The sequence below is a fragment of the Lactuca virosa genome, chromosome 5, assembly GCF_052849685.1.
Source record: "Lactuca virosa cultivar CGN04683 chromosome 5, Lactuca_virosa_CGN04683_v6, whole genome shotgun sequence".
Classification (NCBI taxonomy): Eukaryota; Viridiplantae; Streptophyta; class Magnoliopsida; order Asterales; family Asteraceae; genus Lactuca; species Lactuca virosa.
The window spans coordinates 402976038-403001078 of NC_136430.1; the positions used below are offsets into that span (position 1 = coordinate 402976038).

The following is a 25041-nucleotide window of genomic DNA, read 5'->3' on the forward strand; positions in this document are numbered from 1 at the left end:
TTTAATATGTATATATATATATATATATATATATATATATATATATATATATATATATATATATACCTTTTTAAAATCATCACACTCCTCGGCTGTTAAGGTAAAAGTGTTTGTTAGAGAGTTGTATATATTATCAGTTTTGTTTTTTAAATACACTCATCCTGTGTATTTGGCTTTCAGATTGTCATATGCGTTTTTCATTTGTTTTTGATTCAACTCAAACCCAAATTTCTCCTTAAGAACTCTTCCAAGCCTTATCCATGAGTCTTTCTGCAAACTCAATCCTTTTCTACCTACACTCTCTACTTCTTCAATACAAGTATCCAATAAGCATTTTAAATGCTCATTGGTCCATTGTTGTTTTTCTCCCATTTCTAATAAGCAATATATCATAGACAATAATAATTTTATAAGGTATTGTAGCATTCACAAATTGAGAAATATGATTTCATAAGGTATTGCATATCATACACATTCCAACAAAAAAATAACGATTTGAAACAATAAAGAGTATTTTCAAAACCAAATAACAATAAACAATCAACAAGTAACATTCAACAACAATTCGAGATACTAAAGAGTATTTTCAGCAAAATCAAAACATTCACATCATTATTTCACATTTTCAGCACAACATTCACAACATTCACAACATTATTTCTACTATTTTCAACCTTTTGGCCTTATGAATTTTTAGATTAAAGTGTGATTTTCCAAAAATAATTTTAATGTCCTTTGTCTATAAACAAGGCAGCAGTGTTAATATATTATATTTAAAGACTTGATCGTTATCAACTTGTTTATGTATACAATATTATATTCCTTTGTAGGGTCATTTCTAAATTAAAATTATTCCAGTAAATGGCTTGGTGTAAACCTTGTGAATATTTTGATGACCTGAACATAAACATGAAAAGAAAAGGCAAGACTTTCTTTCCATTGGTTTAATCTTAATTTTCATAATTATTGATCTTTAGCAAAAGCAAAATAGGCTATAAAGAGTTTTCCCAGCAATAATAGTTAACAAGAAATTGAAGCAAGAAACAAGAATTTGAAGCAAGAAACAGTTAACAAGAAATTGAAGCAAGAAACAAGAATTTGAAGCAAGAAACAGTTAACAAGAAATTGAAGCAAGAAACAAGATTTTCAGTGCATTAAAGAGTTTTCCCAGCAAGATTAATGTTCAATTTCATGTTGGAACCGAAAAAAAAACGTAAGGGTTCTAACGAAACATGTTCGTTGGTGGCCTAGATCGCGGCTGTCGACTGGTCGAGATGTCGCCGGGTCGTTGGACGCCTTGGATCGAAGAGGAGGGCGGCGACGGGCGTGCTGATCGGAGGTGATGGTCGACCGGATTGAAGATGGAGAAGGTTCTGTCGGGTGGAGAAATATGGACTAGGTGGGAAGTTTGACGAAGGAGGCGGATAGAAAAGAAGGACGCGTTCTTTTTTTTTAGGTTTAAAACACTCGCAGACTTTAGAAGAGGTTAGCCCAAGTCTGTGTGGTGAAGATGTGACAACCGTCAATTTCGAGTCAAGTCAAAGTCAAATAAAGTCAACAAGTCAAACTGGTCAACTCATTTAACCCTTGTATATTAGGGTTTCCATTATGTTTCCTATTGTACTACTCGCAATCTTAATACAAAGTATCACTTAGAGTTTTCATGTGTTGGGAAATTCTAAACCCTAATCAGGGCAAGTGAAGAAACTACTCGATAAAACATTATTCCATACCCCTCGGGGGCGTATAACATTCATAACGAGGCTTAACAGAGTGTAAGAACCTTATGTTACGAAGACAAACACCCAAAAAGGTCACAAACATAGTCTCTCTCAACCTCTTTCACTCTATCTCTCTCTATCTAAAATCTCTCCCAAATCTCTCCCAAAATCTCTTTTAACTTTTTAGAATCATTCGGGTCATCCCGACACTTGACTTGGTGAAAAACCGCTCAAAACGGGAAGTTCTTATGAAAAACAGCCTTATAGGACCGAAGTCCCTCCTAGAACCGAAGCCTTCCCTATTAGAACCGAAACCTGCTGGACCGAATTGCTGAAGGACCGAACCTGTATTGGACCGAACCCGAACCTCCCCCTTCGGACCGAACCTCCTTTCGGCCCATTTCGCTTTCTGGTCATTTCGCCTTTGGCCTATTTCGCCTTCGGTCCATTTCGCTCTATTGCCTTCGGTCCATGACTGCTGGGGACCCGAACTTCGGCCCAATCCGAGGAACTTCGCAGATTTCCATATTTCACCCGGTTTTCGACCACGACTCCGTTTTAAGCCTGTTTTTCATTATTTTAACGTGGGATTTTCACCCAAACTCTTATTTTGACATATAAGACCCTATATATTCATAATTTAAACACATTTTTAGGGAAATCTTTATTTAGGAATAAAATCTAGTGGGTATGGCTTAGAGGTGGAGTGTTGACTTTACCTTTGAGTCATGACACAAGCAACCCTCTACACCCACTCCAAGACCATACTCAGTCACTATTCACCCATACCTAGTCAACTATTTGTCCTTTCACCCTCTTTCTCCAACTCATAAACTTGATTAAAGGCTGGAAGTTATTATCTCTCCTCCCACTTTATTCACTCTTTCTCAAAGAAGAACAAACACACTTCTCTCACTTTCTCTCTCTCTCAAACTCGAGACTCCAAGGCTGTGATTGAGCTTCTCACTCACTTTTGGGTAAGTATTTCCATCCTACACTTGATTATCTTACATCCTTTCACACAAAACATGGATTCCTTACACAAATATCATCATATTTGTTCATAGAACCTTCAAATCTTCAAGCATCTCCCAAGTGTTCTTGACTTGGAAACTCCTTTTCTTCATCATCCATATACTGAAATCACTCAAGGTGAGTTCATACCCCTACATTTTCATGTTTTCTTCAAGTTTTAGGGGGGGGGGGGGATACAAGTTAAAATACCAAAAACTTAACTAAAATCAAACAACAGCTTTCATCAGAAAAGTTGAGTCCTATTCACGGACTGTTTTGACCAACTTAGACTTAATATCTTTCAAAACTGTTTAATATGCAAATAGTTCAGGTTCATACCTTTAAAATGACTACTTGCACATCTCCATACGATTTTTCTACAATTTATGGAGATTTTTACAAAACTGCCTATCATTTCAGAAACGAATTCGGACCAGTCTGTGAATATGAACATTTTCACACAAGTTAGGGACTTCTAAATATCATAATAAAAATTATTAATAAACTAGACACATTTTCTAAACTCTCAGAGTTTACGGATTCAGTTTTCGACTTCGTATGATTTTTCTAAAACAGTGCAGATAAGTTAAAGACTACTTACATAGTTTACAATATTAACAACACTTTGTAGTATGTTGAGCAAAGTGCATAACAATAAGTTTCTAAATGTTGAATGTATTTCTTGTTAGTTTATCATCATAAACAAAAATTAGTCATTCTTGATAAGGTTTTCATTCATTTCGAACACATATAATAAACTACAATAAGTATAGTTTATGGATTTTACGATAAAAGCACACTACATGAAAAAGGTTTTACACTCAAAACAAATGGGTTTTTCATATACTACACGATCAACTATAATAGTAATAGTTTATGGATTTCATATCACTAATTTATTTCATAAAAGGTGATTTCACTTCCACCGCGGAAGAGGTTCTATACTCAAACACTATGTAAACTAGTTAACGTAAGTTGTGAGACAGTTCTTCCATCGTACTCTTAGAGTACGGGTTCAAATTCCTGTAAGTTATAACCAGAGTCTCTTGTAGGGAGAGCGTGATAATTGTTTACAGATCTATATTGGGATTGACACCCCACACCTCGCTGCTAGCTACAGCCGGACCTGCAGGTCTACGGGTGACAAGAGTCATAGGATCTTAACGTCTGGAAAACGTTGTTGCAGGTTATTTCTCGTTGTAGTATGGTTATAACGACTCACATAGGGAGTTAACAATCTTTCAAGTTTACGGGTAAATTCTATTTTAAAAAGGGGTTTTATTTATCTAAAACCGCACATATTCTCGGTCTTAGGATTTAAGACTACATGACTTTTATAAGGAAAATATTGGATTTTCTTTGAAAACACATCACTATTATAAACAGTATAAGTACAAAACACACACATATTCTCGGTCTTGGGATTTAAGACTAAATGACTTTTATAAGGAAAATATTGGATTTTCTTTGAAAACACATCACTATTATAAACAGTATAAGTACAAAACACACACATATTCTCGGTCTTGGTATTTAAGGCTACATAACTTTTTATAAGGAAAATAAGGGATTTTTCTTGAAATATACATTATAAAGTATCAGGTTTACACTAAATGGATTTCATGATATTAAAACTACGTTTCATCTAGAATTGTTAGACTTCAGCTATAATTGCTAAGTGTACATGTTAGAGTAATATAAGAATTTAGTCGCAATCAACTTAGAATTGGTGGGCCCGCCTTACTTCCTGTTCATTGTTTGGTTGTGGACCTAGGGCAGACCCATTATATTCGACGGTTTATTTAACTTAAATTTTATATAACTTATATACACTGGGTGATCATAGAAGGAATCTACGGGTCTTTCTAGGGTACATTATTGCATAACATGGGAGCGTTCATTTCACACTCAATAAAGAAAATAGTGAATTTTCCGAGATCATACTCTATCGCTTTTACAAGGAAAACGGCTTCTTTCTCAAATAAAACTCTTATGAACTCACCAACTTAATTGTTGACACTCTTTCAAAACTACTTGTATTCTCAGGAAATCAGAGAAACAGGAAATCAACAGCTTTTGAGGATGGGATGTTAAATCGTCAAACATTTCATTTTGTCATCATAGTGTAATTGATTTGAAACATGTAAACACATACTATGGTGTAACTTTTTCAATTATATTTATGATGGTTGTATTTACTTTGAGCACTATTATACTCGTTGTTGTGATACTATACATGAAGTCCTCCACCCCCGGACGTTTCCGCCATCCTTGGTTTGGGGGTGTGACAGAAGACCTCGCGCAGACGTTTTTATGTCTGCACACTTCAGAAAAACAAACACACTACAAACCTTTAAGTCTGCGCATGGTCTGCGCCGCGCAGACAAAAGAGCCCACGCAGATCTGTAGAGAAAAAACAAACACCCTCTTAGTCACTAAACTTTTAAAAAAAATTAAAAGTTTAGTGACTAAATAGAGCACAATTTTAAAAGTTGGGTGACTAAATGAGCACAAATCCAAAAGTTAAGTGACTAATGTGCTGTTTATTTTTTTGAAGCAAAAATTCATGAAGTCTGCGGACCACCTCTGCAACCATTTGCAGTAGAAGAGGTGAACCAAACGGTTGCAGACTGTAATAAGAAGTGTGTTTGTTTTTTTAACATCTGCATGCTGCTGCAGATAATAAAAAATTAAAATAAACTGATTTTATAAACCTAAAATAGTTTTTTACTACTGAAAATTTAATAATGTATGACATTTCAACAATAATTTATGATATTTCAGCAAAAAGTAATGATATGTCAACAAAAAATAAAGATATTTTAGCACAAAAAATGATATTTCATCAAGAAATTATTATTATTTAATATAAAAAACGAAAAAAATAACAACAATAAACAAAAAAAACGAAAAAAATGTAAAATAAGATTTCAGCAACATATAATCAAGATTCCAGCAAGAAAAAGGAAAAATAAGAGGTTGGAAGAGGCACTATAAGTGTTGCACCAAACAGAACACGCGTAAAAGTTTTTTACTTTGAAGACTTCTAAAAAACAAACAGCTGCGAGATCAAAAATGTTGTGTGTATGCTGCGTCGCGCAGCAATAAGAGGTTTGAAGAGGTTTTTTTACAAAAAACAAACAACACCTAAATGAGCAAAAAGTCAAAAGTTTGATGAACTTTTAAAACTTAAAAAGAGTTAAGTGACAAAATGAGCACAAAATCAAAAGTTAAATGACCAAAAATGACATAAACCCTAGAAATAAACTTGGTCATCAAACGATTCATGAACCCCCCCCCCCCCCCCCCCCCCAAAGTGAATTATGGAATTTTGTTGGAAGAGAAAATGATGGACTGTTTGCTAAGAAGACTCTTAGTCAAGAGATTTTCAATATTATTATCTTTATAATGATAATAATAATAATAATAATAATAATAATAATAATAAATCAAAATGGTTTTTCCGATACCAAATTTGGTAGTTTTATTGAATTATATACAGAACTTAATGGTTTATTGAAAAAATAATGTTTGATATTTTGATAGTTTTATTAAATTATATACATAACTTAATAGTTATTGAAAAAAAATAATATTTGATATTTAACGGTGATATGCTAATAGTATATGAACAATGATTTTTTTCTTTTAATATTTATAGATGCCATCTGTTTTTCTGCAAGGAAAATTAAAATAACAAATTTTCAAATCAAATATTTAAAATATAATGGTTTTTCTGAAATTTTCTCCATTTCAAACGTCTTAATATTAATTATTCACAAGTCATATAATTAGTAATTTTATTAATGTTATTTGTATAGGATTATGTAATTTTATTTTTAATATTTTGTTTATCTATTTTTTTCATGATATATATACTCAATTTTGCATAATTTTCTATTTTACTTATGATGGAACTTTACAATATAAGGCTATTATTTTGTACTAATCAAAAGTTAAAATATATAATTTAAAAATCAACATAGCATTGAATGTAAATATAGGATGGTTAATTAAAAATGAGTTTTTTTGTGATTAAATTAAAGAAAAATAGAAAAATATGAAGTTTCTATTATTTAAATTTTTTTAAATTTAAAATATTTTTGTTTAAATTGGATTATGAGTTTTTGTGGTTAAAGCTATTTTTCCAAAACAATTCAAAGTGTTTGTGGTTAAATTATATGAAAAATATCAGACAGTCAAACCTAAAAAAATATACAAGTTACAGTATTTTTTTAAAAATTTAAAGTTATCAGAAAACTGTTATATCCGGTTGCAATGAATTTTTTAATAAATCAAAATCTCACAGTTAAATAATAAAAATACTCTGGATAAACCAAAAAATTATTAAATTGAACGATTTTATGAATTTTGACCTACAAAATAAGAAGAGTAAATTACTTTAAATCACAACGATCATTCCTATAATTTACTCATATAAGAATGATCTAATTTTTTACTAGAGGAACATAATGAAATGACATGATATTTATGTGTCATTCTAAAAGGGAAATTTCACAAATCCTAACGTCTTTTTTTTTTAAGTTCTCCCCCTATCTTTGTAAATTTTACTGGCTTCGTCATCATCTATCACCATAATGAAATTCATAAGCAAATCAAATTTAGAACGTTCAACTTTATGAACAAAATCGAGTAAAACCTAATTCAAACCCAAATTTCGGATGATGATCTGGACAAAGTTGGTTTAAACCAAACCTAAACAGCACAATATATGGGTTTGCTCTTTATGTGAATATACATGCATTGCTTCTTGTTAGTGGTCCCACTTTAACTATATAATCTCAATTCTCAAATAGTGTTGTAACAAGTTCATAAAAGAAAACCATGAAAACTTTAATTTTTTCTATTGTATTACTTTTTTCCCTAGTAACAATTTCTCATTCCCTCCCCTTGACAACACAATCAAAATGGGTCATTGATGAGTTGAACGGTGAGCGAGTCAAGTTCAAGTGTGTGAACTGGCCTTCTCATCTACAACCCATGTTAGTAGAGGGGCTCGACAAGAAGCCAATAGGTTTCATTGTAAACCAGGTTGCTTTCTTTGGGTTTAATTGTGTTCGACTCACTTGGGCTACCAATATGTTTACACGTTATAGCAACAAAACCGTTGCACAAACTTTTCGTGATTTAAGCCTTACAAATGCAATTAAAGGCCTCGAGATAAATAATCCTCAATTTTTACCTCTCACGGTGGTTGATGCTTTTTCATTAGTGATAGGTGTGATTCAATCTTATGGAGTCATGGTGATACTCGACAATCATGTGAGTGAACCAATGTGGTGTTGTTCCAACAATGATGGAAATGGATTTTTTGGAGATAAGTATTTTGATCCGGACGAATGGTTAGAAGGTTTATCTATCGTGGGAAAACGTTATAGAAATACTCCTATGGTAAGTATTAAATATTTGTTTTAGTCATATGTTCTACAATAAATTACATTTTTCATCCCTATGGTTTGCTGATTTATCGGATATGGTCCAATAGTTTGTTTTTTTTTAACTTTTGACTGATAAAGAACTTCAAATTTGTAGGTTGTGGCTATGAGTTTACGGAATGAGCTACGTGGGCCTCGCCAAAATGCGAATGATTGGTATCAGTGGGTTCGTAGAGGTGCTAGCACTATCCACAAAGCTAACCCTAATGTGTTGGTTCTTATCTCTGGTTTAAACTATGACCTCGATTTCAGTCCATTAAAATCTGAGCCTTTAGGCCTAGACCGTGCGTTACCAAACAAAATAGTATATGAAACACACAGATACTCGTTTACAGAGGGACAAAGGTGGCTACGTCAACCACTAAACCAAATGTGTAGTAATGTTATTCGTGATATAAATAATAGGGCAGCATTTTTAACAACAGGGTCAGATCCTGCCCCGTTGTTTATTACCGAGTTTGGCGTGAACTTAATGGGTACACGCCAAAGCGACAATGTTTTTTTGCCTTGTTACATGGCTTTTTTGGTTGAAATGGACTTGGATTGGGCCGTATGGGCTTTGCAAGGAAGCTATTACATTAGACAAGGGGTCCAAAATATGGATGAACAATATGGACTCCTTAATAACGATTGGGAGGGGCTAAGAAACCCTGATTTTAACGCGAAGTTGTTCCTCCTGCGTCAAACTCTTCAAGGTACGTTTTGATTAAGATTTTTTTTAGACAAAACTTCAAAAATGGTCCCTGTGATTTTCGAAAATATCAAGTTTAATCCCGAAGTTCAAAAAACCTCACAGATGGTCCCTGTGGTTTCAAAACTTTTAACAAATTGTCCTTTTCGCTAACTCCGTTAGTTTTTGGCCGTTAAGTGAAGGGTATTTCTGTCATTTCACTGCCACATGACCATTTATGAAGATTTGCCTTATTTTTAAAAAATAATAATTATTATTATTTAATATTAAAGGGTCCCACCTCTCTTTCTCTCTCTCTCTCTCTCCTAAAAAAGAAGCTACAACAATGGAAGCTGCAACAGTCATGTTACTAAACCTCACTCATTCAAATCCCCCGAAATCCCTCGAATCACTCCATAGATCTCACACCCAACTCTACCATCTATGATTCTTAATGAAATTTCCAATTCACAACATCTGGGTTCAACTTTTTCTACTCATCGTCTTCCCCATACACACCCACAAATAAGAAAAACCCAAAATCGAAAACTCCATATTTGTCCACCGAATCACATCCTAAGAAACCGGTCTCGGCCAATGAAGAAGCACTACTAGGAACGATCCAAAATTGCAAAACCGGAATCCCACAAGGTAAGCATCGAAACCCAAAAAAAAATTGAAGATATAATTTGGCAAATAGGGCATGAAGCCGCCTGTGAGAAGCATGAAGATGGTGGCTAAGAGAACCAAGAAGGTGACCGGGGTTGGGAATAGAGTGACAAAAGAGGGGTTTGTACATCAACAAGAAACAAATATGTCTACTCATTCTCCTGGAATCGATTCAAAGTACAAGGATGGGGTTAGGCTGAGTTCACAGAGCTTACCAAGAGTGGGGGAGGAGAGGGAACTCGGTGGCGTGCGGCAGGGGGCTGCTCCGACGGCCTTCTGCTGCTTCTCTTCTGTGTTTAATTGGACGGAGATACGAGTGGGGGAGGAGGGGGAACTCGCTGGTGGTCGGAATCAGCAGTGGCGGTGGTTGTAGGTGGTTTTCTCTCCGGTGAAGGTGGTGGATGGCGGTTTTCGGCCTTTCTTGCAACAGAAATGGTGGTGGTGGTTGATTATTTGAATAGGAGAGGGACGGAGGGGGTTACTAGTCAATAACAATGGCAGATGGTGGTGATTCACGGTAGTTAACGCCACCGGTGTTGGTTCTTTAATGGAGGCAGCAATGTCTTTTGACCACCCTTCGTGGTGGTGTCGTTTCTTGACAGTAGGTTCATGAGTAGGAGAGAAAAAGGAGGTGAGGTGGTGATGTTTGATCGAATCAATGGTGGGGATGTGGTATTTCATGGGTCGTCCTGGGTTTAGTTTAAGAGCAACCAAACAAATGCTCTAATTAATTATGCAATATCTCATTTGATCAGGAAGAAAGAAGAGTTATCATTTTTCTGCATTTAGGGCGTTGACTTTCAAGGGGAGAGAGAGAGAGAGAGAGAGAGAGAGGTGGGACCCTTTAATATTAAATAATTAGTTTTTTTTAAATAAGACAAATCTTCATAAATGGTCCCTGTGGCAGTGAAATGACAGAAATACCCTTCACTTAACTGCCAAAAACTAACGGAGTTAGCGAAAAGGACCATTTGTTAAAAGTTTTGAAACCACAGGGACTATCTGTGAGGTTTTTTGAACTTAGGGATTAAACTTGATATTTTCGAAAACCACAGGGACCATTTTTGAAGTTTTGTCTTTTTTATGGCTTTAATAAGTTAATAGAAGAAATTGATTTATATATTTTTATTTTTGTTATAATTTTGTATATCTATAAATATATAATTACAACAAAGTTATTTAAATATAAGACAGATTAAATAAAAAGAATTTGTAGATTTTTTAAACTATAGTTCATATTAAGAGAAAAGAAATTTATATAATTAAATAATAGAGAATTGTAAATAGAATCTAAGAGGGAGAAAATGATAGTAGGAAGTCATGTATTTAGCTTTTTGATTAATTAATATATTTCGCAGAGTTCTCTCAAATTTTACTTCAGTAATTATATAATTCAAAATCATAATGGTTGAACTGATAATCTGTCTGATTGTTAATTTTTACAAATTTTTTCATGTAGTTCCACAATGGAGATCGAGCAACTACACATTCTTGTTCCACCCAATGACCGGACGTTGTATACGATCCGATTACAAGGACCAGCTCTTTGCAGATGAATGCCTTTGGTTGAACGGGTGGAGTCATGGCGGTGATGGGACTCCGGTGCAACTCGCAAGCACTCCGTTATGTATCACGGTGGCCGGAGACGGGCTTCCGGTGAAGCTAACCACGGATTGCAATGCAAAACAAAGCACGTGGCAATCGGTAAAAAACTCAAGGTTCCAAATCTCAAACAAAGATGAAAATGGTGTGGATCTTTGCTTGGATTTTGATCCAAAATATTCGTCGAGGATTGTGAGCAAGAAATGCATTTGTGTAGATGATAATGATTCTAGATGCCTTGCAAATCCCCAAAGTCAATGGTTTCAATTTGTTTCCACCAACAATAGATTTGTCTAAGGTTATTTTACACACTAAAGTATGTTTTTCTTTCGGTGTATTGGATAGGTGGTTATATAATACCTACACTTTACTTTATTTTATTTATGGAATTAATATTAACTGTTATTTGTTAAATACTTTTATATAAATTTATAAATAAAAATTTTAGTTTTCAATTTTCGACTAGTTTTGCCTATCAAAATATAAACCAATAAACCATTATTAACCACCAAAATGACCACAACTCTCAATATAACTAAGAGATACATTTTAAAGTGAGATGACTTGTTTGTAAAATAGAATGATTAGGTTAACAAATGACATTAGTAGGACATCATTTTGGGTTGTCTTAATCTATTCCTACTCTAAGTAACATGTCATCAATGCTTAGGAAACATTAGTGAGGTATTTTATTCAGAGTACAATAGCTACATATGCAAGAAAAAAAGACAGTTAAAATTGTATTTGACAGACTATTCGAAAATCTAATTTTTATGCAAGTGATAAGGTAGCTGATAGTTGATTAAGTAATAGGTTTGATAAAAACGAATTAATATGCTAAATGCTGAATATAAAGGGGATGCCTCTACTAAAAACTTGTCAAAATACAAACTTTAAAAAAAAAAAAAAAAAAACATTTACCCAAAATGAGAAGATAGCTCTTAAAAAATAATAACTGCAAACTAAATTTGTGTATCCGGATTCTCCAAATCCCCAATTTTGGGACCCATCTCACTCGTACATTTCCAAATGACACAATCTCTTAAATGTCCTCATGAATTACAAAACCAAACTAATCATGCAAACTTCCCAAGATATCATGATCGTCATACAAATGATACCTGAAATTAATACCAGTAATTTAGTACATATTATATTATGCAACTTAAACAATATATTATATAAAACCACCCAATTATACCAATGAACATTGCTTTGTATTCCTATGACATAATGACATTGCTATAACTAGGTGGATTTTTTGATTTTTCAAAATAAAAAGATGTAATAGAACAAAATGAAAATAGGAGGCTTTAAATGTAATAAACAAATATATAAAAGTATAGTGCTCTATTTCAATTTTAACCCTAATAAAAGAATATCAAAACATCTTGCTTAATTTTGATTAATTTTCATGAAGTAAACATGAAGCTTGATTCATCATTCGAAGCATCTCAAATTGAACAAACATAAATGGATCAATTTATTTAACAACTTTTTGGCCCTCTATATGGATAGACATCTATCTATACACTTTTATCTAAATCATGAACCAAAAATATGCATTTCTCATTACCTACTATGAGTTATGACAAAATACATGCACAAGCTCTATGTCTTGCAATCTAAACTCTGAACCCTAAACCCTAAACCCTAATTAAAAAGAAGTATTAAATCAAGATATGGAAGGTTGTAATGTTTCAGATTGTAAGAAACTAATACTTACTTCTTTTCATCAAGTTTCACTTCTGTTCCTCCATACTCTGCTAGTAAAACAGTGTCACCTTCTTTCACACAGAGAGGCACCAACTTCCCTTCTGCATCACGTGATCCAGGGCCCACAGCAATAACTTTACCAGAGTTTAGCTGATTCAATAACCCATAATCATTTCACCAATTGAAATCCAAGGAATCTACTTCAGAAACTAGCAAATTTTGACTGATAAAAGAGATTCACAAAGACAAATTTCAATCTTCGTGGCGTCCTAAGAAGAAGGTATAAGGCCCTGAGATTTCTGTAAATTTTCCGCTTACTTTAAAAGTGAATAAAATCAAGTAGGTGATAGAAAAACATGAAGGTTCCAATGATTGATTGTAATCTTCTAACGAAGTAAATGAGCGCAGATTGACATCTCTAGATGCAATTACATAATAAAGGAATAATATGCATGTGCAGAGGAAGAGTGAACACATAAAATAGGTCTAGGTTTCACTGATTGGTGTAATTAGAAATCGCATCAAAATACATGAATCTTCATACATCTTCAGGTCCATGGCCCATGTATGTGCACAAGGGATCTAGATCTAAAAAATAAAGGGAGGAAATGGTAACCTTGGAGGAGGCTTCTGGAAGCAGAATACCGGTGTTGGTCTTTGATGGAGGAATTATTTTCTCAACCAGAACACGGTTAAAACAAGGAATTAAACGCTTCGCCATTTTCGATCGAAGAACGAAAAGCTGAAAACAAACCAGAGTCCAGAAACGGAGAAAGAAGACTGGGGTTTTTTGGAAACGAAAGGGTTTGGACTTTCTAACCTAGAAATAGTGAAGTTTGAAATTTGTACCCTTGTATTATTGTCTAGTTACAAATGCTTCCCTACACTATAGGAAATTCTAGAAAAATTCCTAAAAACCGTCATATTTGTAATTCGAGGGGTTAATGTTTAGTTTTAGATTTCAATCACGACAAAACTTCATGATCTAAGTCTATGTGGTTTCCAAAATAACAACTGAATAATAACATTGGACAAGGCTACACGGCTAATTGTTATTATTTCAAACTTTTGAGAATAATTCATGGTAACTAAACATCATATCTTAACCATAACTTAGACATCATATGAACTGGTGTCTCGAAGAATTAATGTCGGCATAATAGAATAGTTAGTGTAACTCAACTCTTTTGATAACTTATTTGTACCTCGTTATGATTTCAAACTCAAACATGATTGGTCCCAATGGTTAAAACTAACTTTTAATGAGTTAATTTTTTTAAATGACAAACTTGTCCTTGGACTTCTAAAATATACAAATTACTACAACTCTACAAGGATCATGTTGTAATCTCATCTTATTTTCATTTTGTTTTATTTCATATTGTATTTTTTTAAATATTTAATAACTCTTTTAATTTTTAACCACATCATCACCTATGTTTCCGCCAACACCATTTTTCCTGGCAATAATCTTTTATCCCGTTACAAAACTCAAATAAAAACTACATATTTAGGAAAACCCAAAATTAGATCTAAAACACTAAACAAAAATTAAGCCAACATCAAAATTAACTATAAAAGTGCTAACACCATTTTTTTACATATAGATCCAAAGCTCATACAATATAAATAATGATGTGCTAAAAGCTTCAATGATCATCACTAAAATTAACAAGTCACAAAACAAGGTAATAAGCATATTCGACACAATTGTACATATGTACTGTGATCAACATTTTACTTATTTGCTAGATATTTTCCTTGCCATACCAAGTTGCTCCATGGAGGTATTTTCAATAAGCAAACTCAAATCACAGGCTTGGTAATCAGTTTCTATGAAAATTTCATAACAAAGCAAACACTACATGATATCCCATAAATATTTAAATAATGTTGAGGTTTAGGAATTTTGGGTTGACTTGGTTAATCGGGGAAACTCATATCTAAATCTGATTTAACCCACTTAACCCTATTTTTAGATTTACTTTGTTAATAAATAAGTTTATTATGTTTAATATTATAAATATATATGACTAGTCTCTAGTTGGCACGGTGTCAAATAAAGAAAATAAGAAATGGAGGGACTATATGTGACTATGTGTCAAGTTGACAAAGTTTAGAACACAAGCCTGACTCCCTTCCACTTTCCTTAATTTGAACGATTTTGAAGATCCTAGAGGGTTGGAGAGACGATTTTGAAGATTAAGTTTAGGATTTAAGTTTATTTGAAGTACTTTTAAATGAATTGTGCGTGAATTATCACTAGGAGCTTAAAGAGGTATTAATCATTAGTTATCTTCTTCGTTTTATTTAACTGTGGTTTGGATTTTTGTCCAATCTAAAAATGATATTTAACTAGGAGTTAGATTGAAATTATAGTTTAGATTTATTCAATAATTCACTAAACTATCAAAAACGTTCATTGATGTTGCTTGATTTGAACTTCATAAGTTGTTTTGGCAACATATGAACCCTATATTGGTGAAAAGTTGATTTAAAGAACTAGATCACGAATTAGATGTTAACCTAACCTAGAAATGATCCTCAAATCTCTAAAGAAGTTTACTAAATTAAAATATGTGACTAGTGGCTTCTAACTTGTCATTGGAATGATTTCAAGTTAATTTGTTTATGAGATCATTTGATCGTTTTGAATCTAGATGTTTTTAAATAGATTTGGTTAGTAGGATTATCAATCTAATTCATTAGTCAAGTTTGAGATTCTCAAATGGAATTGTCATATAGAGATCTAATAGCATTTATGACTCATTAACACATTGACCTGGAGCTTACGAACTCATTATGAATAACGTGGAACTTAAACCATAAGATTTGTAACGTCCGTAAATTCGGAATAGACATTTAAGGGATAATGATTATCCATATTATCGAATAATTAAAAATCTCGAATATGCTAATTGTTCTTCATACGCTTTACGAATTATATAAACACTTATTTATTGTATACACGTTATGTGGACAAATATTATGGATATATAATATTTGTAGAAAATTTTATTATCGTTAAGCGATAAAATAACATTTTTAGATAAAATATTGTTTAGAATAAATGATCTAAATGAAAGTCGTAGTAATCATAATTATGAAGTCGTGAGTATAAACAACGCCGAAATTTGGTTTTGTATGAGGAAGTTATGACTGTTCGAAGTTCCGCGTTCAACATGATACAACGTGCGTGTCATAAAAAGTGAAATGGAGATCAGTTACTCGTTAGACAAAACAATCTAAATGAAATTTGATGTCCTCGTAAATACGAATATGTCGATATAAAGAACGTCGAGAACAGAGTTCGTATGAAGAAGTTATGAATTTCGCAAAGTCTTTTACAATGTATTCCTTATAGACTATAATATAAAAATAGAATGTGAATTAGCCGACGAAATCTAAATGAAAGTTGTAGTACTTGTCAATATAAAATTGGGGATATAAAGAGCATCAAAAAACGGAGCTCTTATGAGAAGGTTATGATTTTTCGAAGATCACGAAAAATTACCAGACGAGTGACACGTGTACCACCAAGAAACGGACACATGGAACCACCAGACGTGTGACACGTGTCCTGAAGAGAAGCCACCCTTCATCCTTACGCAATGCTAATGTGGCACCACCAAGAGTGTGTCACGTGTCAACCGTAGAAGCCTCAACAGCCACTAACCTCAACGATGACATGTCAGCACAAGAACCGGCCACATAGGCAAGGCGCGACGCATCCTTCAGAAAAGTCTATATATACTTCAGTTTTTTATCATTTTGCTCCACAACTCTTCAGTTTTCTTTCAAACTTTTCCCGCAACCCTATGCCGTCTTTAGGAGTTTTCAAGTGTTACTAGCGAAGCTCTGGAACATCAGAGAGCCCGGTGTCACACCCTCGTTCGGCGATAGAAACATCGGGTTGTGCGACGTTAGAATGTTGGATTTCAGGTCGCAGACATACATTGAATAATACACTGATATACTAAACAATGTCACTATTTATTCATTAAATAAAATATATTACAGAGCTATTCGAGGCACAGATATGTCACAAAAACAAAGTACAATAGTAAAGCACATAGACTTCGAGCTGCATCACCGGGGTTACCTCTCTCTTCATCTAACGTTCCAAAATAAGACCCAAAAATTTCATTTTTCAATTAAATAAAAACATTATCCCAAAACATCATCATAAATCTCAAAATGATCAAATGTATCAAAACACGATAAATTATCAGAGTTATCATGAAAATGCGAAACTATATCGTGTGTGCACTGCAATCACCCCGAGCTCTTACCTTTTGCACCAGAATTACCTGAAACATGAACTGGAAACCGCAAGCACGAAGCTTAGTAAGTTTCCCCCAAATACCACATACCACACATATCAAACATATAATGGACCCCGCCCGATGAGTGTAACGGGCAGGGCCGGTCCATTGGTTTTCAATGCCCAAGGCAAGATAAATAAATCATGCCCCTATATTTTAAGATATATAAAAAATAGTTATGAACTACATAAATCAAATATAATAACTAAAGAAAAAAAAATAAAGCAAATAATTAGCAATTAAATACCATGTTATTTTAGAATATATAAGGTTTCACTTTTATCTTTAGTTTTATCAGCATACCAACTTTGGTTCCAACCATTTGGAAACAAGCTACCTCATGTATCTTTAAATAGGTTGACAATTCCAAAATCTAATAAGTTGATGTTCTAGATCAAGAGAGGTAAACAAATATAATGGGTAAACAAGTAAAAATTAGTGTCCCACTTGACTTTGCCAACTTTGAACATTAATTAAAATATTCTCTTTTATAGTAGAAGTAATATTAGTTTGTAAAAACCTCATTTCCATTTGGATGCAAATATAGTCTCATAGTTTAGTGTTTTTTAATGGAAAACAATTATATAGAAGTAAAAAATTAAAAAAAAAAGCAGCAAGCTTGACAAAGATACAACGAGTTCAAGATTAAAGGATATCACATCAATTACTTTAAATATACATAAACATTAAAGTGAAAAAGAGAGAATCTTCAACGGAACAATGGCATAATGGTCAAAACTCCATATTTACTACTTCAACAAAGCACAAGAACCTATAGGAAACTCGTTAGAAATCTACAATCATCAAGGGGCAAATAAGTCATTTGTTCAAGGAAATTTCCCAGCAGCATTCATTTAAAATACAAGATTATCAGGTGCAAAAAGGTCATCAAACCACCTTTGTCATCTCACCATAAAAAAACAGAAGGCAACAGCAGCACCACCAAAGAAGCAAAAGTAGACCAGGAGTAGAGTGAAGGGCAAAAAGGTCAAATAGCCCAAATAACATCAAACTTCAAACTTCCAAATGAGAGAGATCAATGCAACTAAGGGCAAAATTGCCCAACAAAAACCAGTAGCAGTCCTTTAAATCCATCGATGATAGCAAGTATGAGGGACAACGATAGAGTCTAATTGCTTGAAATAGTGATGTCTACTCGTTTCCTTAATTAGCGTGAAGCAAGGTCGTCTCCAAGTCTTCTGATGTTTGAAATTGGTGTTGCGCGTGCTAGTTTTCTTATGTCGATGCGGTGATAACCTACTACCAGACTTACTTGGACTTGGTGGATCAAAGTTTGGGCCAAAATAATATTAGACCTATAATAAGTGGACCAAATCTTATGCCCTTATTATTGTCATGACCTGGGCTGTGGCCCAGCTCGCCCAACCCTTGGGCCGGCCCTGGTAATAGGCCCCGCCCTAACTCGCATAACGGGCCTCGCCCACTGAGTATAACGGGAATCGCCTAACTCTCACAACGGGCCCCGCCCAGAATACAAACATACAAGTATAACAAGTAATGGCATACATATTACCCATTGTGGCACGCCCACTAAGCCTACATGCATATGCAAGAGTCACGCAGACATCTAGCACCCTAACATAATAAACCATTGGTCGGAATTGGTGCATTCGACCCGCTAAACACAGTGAAAAAGACTCACCTCAGACTGCTAAATCTCACAGATAAGTCTCTAGTTGCTGATTCGCTAAAATCTCGCGCTATCAATCCCAAAATGACACCCAATTAATAATTGGATCCTAACTCACACTAAGAGTCCAAACTAGGGTAAAAGACCTTTTTACCCTTTACCGAACTTGGCCCAAGGCCCAAGCCAACTATCCAAAAGGCCCAAATTCCAAAATGATCACCAGAGCCCAAATATGGCCCAATCTTCCAAATCGGACCCAAATCCCTTCGTGGGCCTTCAACTAAAAAAGTCCAATAAAATATCATCAACCCAAAAAATAAAATTCTGATGGCCCAACAAATTTGTAGACTTCTAAGGTACAACATGAGCCCAATACCGAAAAGCCTAAAATTCCAAATCCCATTGTTGAGTATGCAGGGTGTACTCAGCTCGTACACTTAGCGTACACGCTCTGTGACTTCAGTATCCGACTTAGCAATCGTAAGCTTTCAAAAGCCGCTTTCGAACTCTGACCTAGTCAGTGACGCGTCCTTCAGATAAGGGATCATATATTCCTCTGTTCTCAAGATATCTATGCGGACAAATACATGGAACATAGTCATACTTATTGTCCTGCAATTTGTTTCCCGATTTCCGATTCGTCTGACATAGAACATAACTGAACACATCAATTTTGTTATGACCGGGCCCGACACATAAGTCAAAATAGAATCATCGAGGGGCCCAAGATATCGCTTTTAATCATCTTAGGATAAAAGGAACAGATAAACTTCGGCATTATATGCTTGTACTAACTACTCATTAAGTCATGCACAACGATACGTTTTATAACATCAAGTTACTGATGTGTTTTCGTATCATCAATGCACAACCAACTCGTAGTCAACAACTCATATATCTTAGTTTGAAGATTATATGATATTATCGTCTCACAATCACTCGTGATAAATGTTGGATAAGGTGTCTAAGTCCATAACTTATTTGGTATATACTTGACCCGACCCGGCATGGTCCATTTGGGTTGCACTTCACCCGAACTATTTATATGGATAATATTATGAGAATAGTATGTTTATGACTTATTAATATATTATAAGTTATAATATATTAATATGAAATCATATTATTTAATTAGTATTGAATATTGATCTTAAATTAATTATGAATTAATTTAATGATCAAAAAGTGACTAATTAAATATGGGCTATTATATTTATATAGTGTGGGCTAATACTCATTAGGAAATGGGCTAAGCTTGCATGGGAGTCCATGGATGATCCATGGAGCTTTTAACCTATGGATCTTTGGAAAAGGAAAAGACATGGGTTATTAGGGTTTACATGATTCATAACCCTAATCATCTACACTATATAAAGAGGCTTGTGATGCTTGAAATGACACTATGTGTGTGTGCATAAGAGTGGCCGATTTCTAGAGCTAATATACTCTCTCATAAAGTTTTCCAAGTTTGTGGTGTTTTGTGATTTCCATTTGAGGCATTCACATTATTGGTGTTAGGCTCTCAAACTCCTAAGGAATCAACTCACTACTAAAGGTATGTAATTCTTCTAGTATCTTTTATGTTTAAAAGTACCCTATTCCATGCTAGATAGGTTATGAACCTTGGAAAATTATTTTGCATGTATTTTAGTCAAACATAGATCCAAGGTTTCTAGGGTTGCATGAACACCTTAGGAGTGTTAGAATGCTCAAAACCCAACAGTGGTATCAGAGACTAGGCTTGTTTGTTTGATACTTGATGCAAAATAGCTGAAAAAGTCGAAGTTTTTACTGTCTGCACAGGGGACTCATCGAGTCCATGGGGGGACTCGACGAGTCCAAGCGAATCTTCAACTAACTCGGCGAGTCAGTTCTTGCACTCGACGAGTTGGCTATGCAGAGTGCAGATTTTCGACTTTTGCTGCTGGAAATGGACTAAAAACATTACCCTAAACTGTTTTGGTGTTTTAAAACTTGTTTTAGACGGTGTAATGTTTGTGCTAATCCATTTAGAATGGCCAATATCAAAATTCCATGTTTATATGTGTTCATATGTTCTTGAAATTTTGATATGATATTCATGTTCTTATGAATTATTGTTAGATCATAGGAATTATTTGCTAAATTGTTTATTAATTAATTCTTGATCATTTATGTGTTTTAATGGAGTCCATAATTTGTCCTCAAGTTATGGATTTCCAAAGGTCGCTTTCTTTTATGCACATTTAAAACACATAAGTTACATGAAAATGAAGAGTCTTCATTTTTATGAACCATTAATTCATAAGTTATGAAATGAAAAGTTTTGAATAGTTTCAAAACTTGTCCTCGAGTTTTGGAATTTGTAAAGATGCACACACTTTAATATACTTTAATTCCAACCCTTAGAGTTTTAAAAGTTAAAATTCAACCCTTATACTATTTATAACATTAATGGTTAATAATTATATATATGTATAATATTAAGTCGTTTTACCGTTAGTAGGCCTCATTCACGAAGCCGGTCTATAAGGGGGTATAAGGTAGTTGCCTATAAAATGACAGCTTAATGGGTGTCCATTCTCGCCCACCGCTTCCTTGATCGGTGGAGGGTCGTTAGCCGAACGGGTAGGACAATGACTTTAAATTCTCATTACAAGTATAATGATTATTATAAAGTAACCAAATGTTTTATAAATTTCCAATCTTAGTTACTTTAGGAAAATGTGAAAATGGTGCTAACCCATGAAATTCACACTTTGTACCTTACCAAGTCGTTGGTGGAGCGTGTGTGGTTAACCGGCACACTAACTTGGACTAATAAGGATCATGAAGGGTAACTTAATGTTTATCATAGATCAGTGGAGCTCGTGTGGTTAACCGGCACATTGATTAGGTGATAATATTAAGGGTACCAAGTGAATTTTCATGGTTATTCACACCTTGTTTTGTGATCCTCGGCATCCCAGTCACAAAATCTGAAGGGCACAATCGAGATTGAAACATGTCATTGAAAAGTTCAATAAATCTCAAAAGAATCTAGGAATTTCAAAAACCAATTAAACCTAATAATTTATTTCGTTTTTCATGGTGGAAATTGGTGAATCGTCATTCACCTACCTTCTTATATGTTATAGCTTAGATTACGGAATCCCTCTTCTAAGTTATAATATATTGTGTTGGGTCCTAGCCTTAATATTACATTTGGGTGTCTTATTAAGGACTCTATATATCTAATCTAAACTTGTCTTTCTTCTTTTGAGATGTCTTCCAACAACGCTTCGGGTTCTAACCCTACCGACTCCTTCTCTCTCATAAACCATTGTGGGAGAGTCATCTTCGATGGTTCCAACTTTATGGATTGGATCCGGAACATCAGGATGGTCACTCACTACGATGACAAGGAATATGTCCTCGACAAGGAGCTTAAGGAACTCGATGAGACTACTGCTACTCATGAGGAGATCGCTGAATACAGGACACATGAGAGAGATGCCACTAAAGTGGCATGCATCATGATGGCCACGATGACAACCGAACTCCAAAAGTCCTATGAGGACTATTACCCTTTTGAGATGCACTAGGACTTGATGGAAAGGTACCATCAGAGTGCTCGTCAAGAGCGGTATGAGATAATCTCCTCCATGATAACAACCCGTATGAAGGATGGTGAACTTCCCAGAGGAGTTGGCAATTGATATCATTTTGCACTCCTTACCCTCGTGTTATGATCAATTCCGTATTACATACCACATGAACAAGGAGGAAGTTACACTCAGTAAGCTTCAAGGACTTCTGAAGACCGCCAAAAGTGGTCTTAAAGGTAAGTCGGTTGTTGCTCCTACTCCTACAGCAACCCTTGTTTTGGCTATCGGGCAAGGCAAAGGGAAGAAGAGGAAGCACCCTTCGAAGGGTACCAAGGGAAAGTCTCTTGAAGGCTCCTCATCTGGAACCAAAAGTGGTTCTATCACTCCTTCTGCCATCCCTAAGGATGCTGATTGCTTCTACTGTCAGAATAAGGGGCACTGGAAGCGAAACTGCCCTAAGTACTTGCAGGATGTCAAGGATGGGAAAGTGAAACCATCCCATGCAGGTATTTACACTATATTATCTAATAACTCACCATATTCTAACTCTTGGGTGCTTGATACAGGATGTGGTATTAACATATGTTCTAATTTGCAGGGCCTAAGAAGAAGTGAGGATGTGGAGCACAGGAAGATAAACTTAATCATGGGGAATAGGAAGGTTTCACCTGTTACCAAGATTGGAGTTTATACTTTGTTGCTAGATAGTGGGTTAAAGTTAGATTTGAATAAATGTGTTTACTCGTCTGAAATGGCGAGGAATATTATTTCCTTTCATGCTTTGTACAAACAAGGGTTTACCTTTTCTTTTGATAATGAATGTGGTGGAATAAATGCTTTCTTTAATAATGTTCATTATTTTAAAGCATTACCTTGTGATGGTGTGTATGAAGCTGTGTCGGTTGTAGATAATTTAGGAAATAATGTGTTGTTTATTGATTCTTCTACTAGCTTGGATAAAGCATCTTTGTGGCATTGTCGTCTTGGACATGTAAGCAAGAAACGCATATGCCAGCTCCAAAAGGATGGAGTCTTGGAGTCGTTCGACCTTAAGTGGGATGATAGTTGTGAATCTTTTCTACTTGGAAAAATAACAAAATCACCCTTCACTGGTACTTGTGCAAGGGGTGAGGGTTTGTTGGACCTTATACATACTGATGTATGTGGACCATTCAAAACCGCCACAAGGGATGCCAATCGCTATTATGTGACTTTTATTGATGATTTTAGTAGATATGGTTATGTCTACTTAATCAAACATAAGTCAGAGACTTTTGAAAGGTTTAAAGAGTTTAAACATGAAGCAGAAAATCAATTGGGCAGGAACATTAAAATGCTTCGATCCGATCGAGGTGGTGAGTATCTTAGCACTGAGTTCCTCGACTATCTTAAGGAGTGTGGGATTGTCTCACAATTGACACCTCCCAGGACACCATAGCTGAATGGTGTGGCTGAGAGGCATAATCGAACTTTGTTGGACATGGTTCGCTCTATGATGATTCGAGCTTCGCTACCAATCTCTTTTTGGGGGTATGCCTTAGAGACTTTCGCCCACATCCTTAATCTAGTCCCTACAAAGAAGGTTGCCAAAACACCTCATGAGATGTGGACTGGGAAAGTTCCCAATTTGGAACACATCAAGATTTGGGGTTGCGAGGCTTTCGTGAGGCGCGAGACTCATGATAAGCTTGAACCCCGAAGTGAAAGGTGTATTTTCATCGGCTACCCACATAAATCCTTTGGTTACCTCTTCTACAGACCCAATGAGAATTTGGTCTTTGTGGCAAGGAGAGGGGTCTTTCGAGAGAGATAATTTATAAGCCAAGGAGACAGTGGGAGGCAAATTGACCTTGAAGAAATTTAAGAGTCAATTGGTGAAGGAACCTCAAACACTAGTAATCAACCTGAGGAGGAAACTCCTGTTGATCCGACTGACGAGTCTGTACCTCCGAGGCGTTCCACAAGGGTTAGGAACACACCTGAGTTTTATTATGGATTTCATATTACTACAGAAGGTGATACATTTATCAGTGATAGTACACTGGTAAATTTGGATGAACCTAACAGTGTTAAGGAAGCCATGGCAGGCCCGGAGTCTGCTAAATGGAAGGAGGCTATGGACAGCGAGATACAGTCCATGTATGACAATCAAGTTTGGAACTTGGTTGACAATGTACCAGGCCATAAGACAGTCGGGTGCAAATGGATCTTCAAGAAGAAGACCGACATGGATGGTAAGGTGCACACTTATAAAGCGCGACTGGTCGCGAAGGGTTCTACTCAGACTTAGGGTATTGATTATGATGAAACTTTTTCACCAGTAGCGAAGATTAAGTCTATTAGGGTTATGCTAGCCATTGCTGCATTTCATGATTATGAAATATGGCAAATGGATGTCAAAAGCGATTTCCTTAACGGAAAGTTGGCTGAGGATGTTTACATGAATCAGCCAGAGAATTTTGTCGGTGCAGAGTACCCTAATAGAGTGTGCAAGCTTGAGAAATCCATTTATGGATTGAAACAAGCATCTCGAAGCTGGAATCTTTGTTTCGATGAAAAGGTCAAAGAGTTTGGCTTCTCGATAAGTGAAGATGAGTCCTGCGTGTATGTTAGAGCTAGTGGGAGTATAGTTAGCTTTTTGGTACTGTATG

The 25041-nt window shown here is 35.0% G+C and overlaps 2 protein-coding genes across 2 annotated transcripts; one reads left to right on the forward strand and one right to left on the reverse strand.

Annotated features, from left to right (window-relative positions):
• Positions 1-1361: 1361 nt before the first annotated feature.
• Positions 1362-11429, forward strand: LOC145113903 (glycosyl hydrolase 5 family protein-like). The gene is made up of 4 exons (XM_079049944.1): positions 1362-1370; positions 7575-8147; positions 8289-8886; positions 10990-11429. Exons 1-4 carry the CDS (start codon positions 1362-1364, stop codon positions 11427-11429), a joined length of 1620 nt encoding a protein of 539 aa, XP_078906070.1.
• A 619-nt stretch (positions 11430-12048) lies between these two features.
• On the reverse strand, positions 12049-13653 carry LOC145111872 (10 kDa chaperonin, mitochondrial-like). Its single transcript, XM_079048116.1, has 3 exons — positions 13465-13653; positions 12859-12998; positions 12049-12253 (listed from the first exon to the last, which is right to left on the reverse strand). The coding sequence occupies exons 1-3, from the start codon at positions 13567-13569 to the stop codon at positions 12205-12207; spliced, it is 294 nt and encodes a 97-aa protein (XP_078904242.1). The 5' UTR covers positions 13570-13653; the 3' UTR covers positions 12049-12204.
• Positions 13654-25041: the final 11388 nt, after the last annotated feature.

Excerpts from the sequence above, each read along its gene's own strand:
- LOC145113903 (XM_079049944.1), top strand. Across the intron at positions 8,148-8,288 it reads GTTATAGAAATACTCCTATG|GTTGTGGCTATGAGTTTACG; the intron begins GTAAGTATTAAA and ends TCAAATTTGTAG. Across the intron at positions 8,887-10,989 it reads CCTGCGTCAAACTCTTCAAG|TTCCACAATGGAGATCGAGC; the intron begins GTACGTTTTGAT and ends TTTTTCATGTAG.
- LOC145111872 (XM_079048116.1), bottom strand. The coding sequence starts at position 13,569 with ATGGCGAAGCGTTTAATTCCTTGTTTTAACCGTGTTCTGGTTGAGAAA. Across the intron at positions 12,999-13,464 it reads TTCCAGAAGCCTCCTCCAAG|CTAAACTCTGGTAAAGTTAT; the intron begins GTTACCATTTCC and ends TTATTGAATCAG. Across the intron at positions 12,254-12,858 it reads GTGAAACTTGATGAAAAGAA|GTATCATTTGTATGACGATC; the intron begins GTAAGTATTAGT and ends TATTAATTTCAG.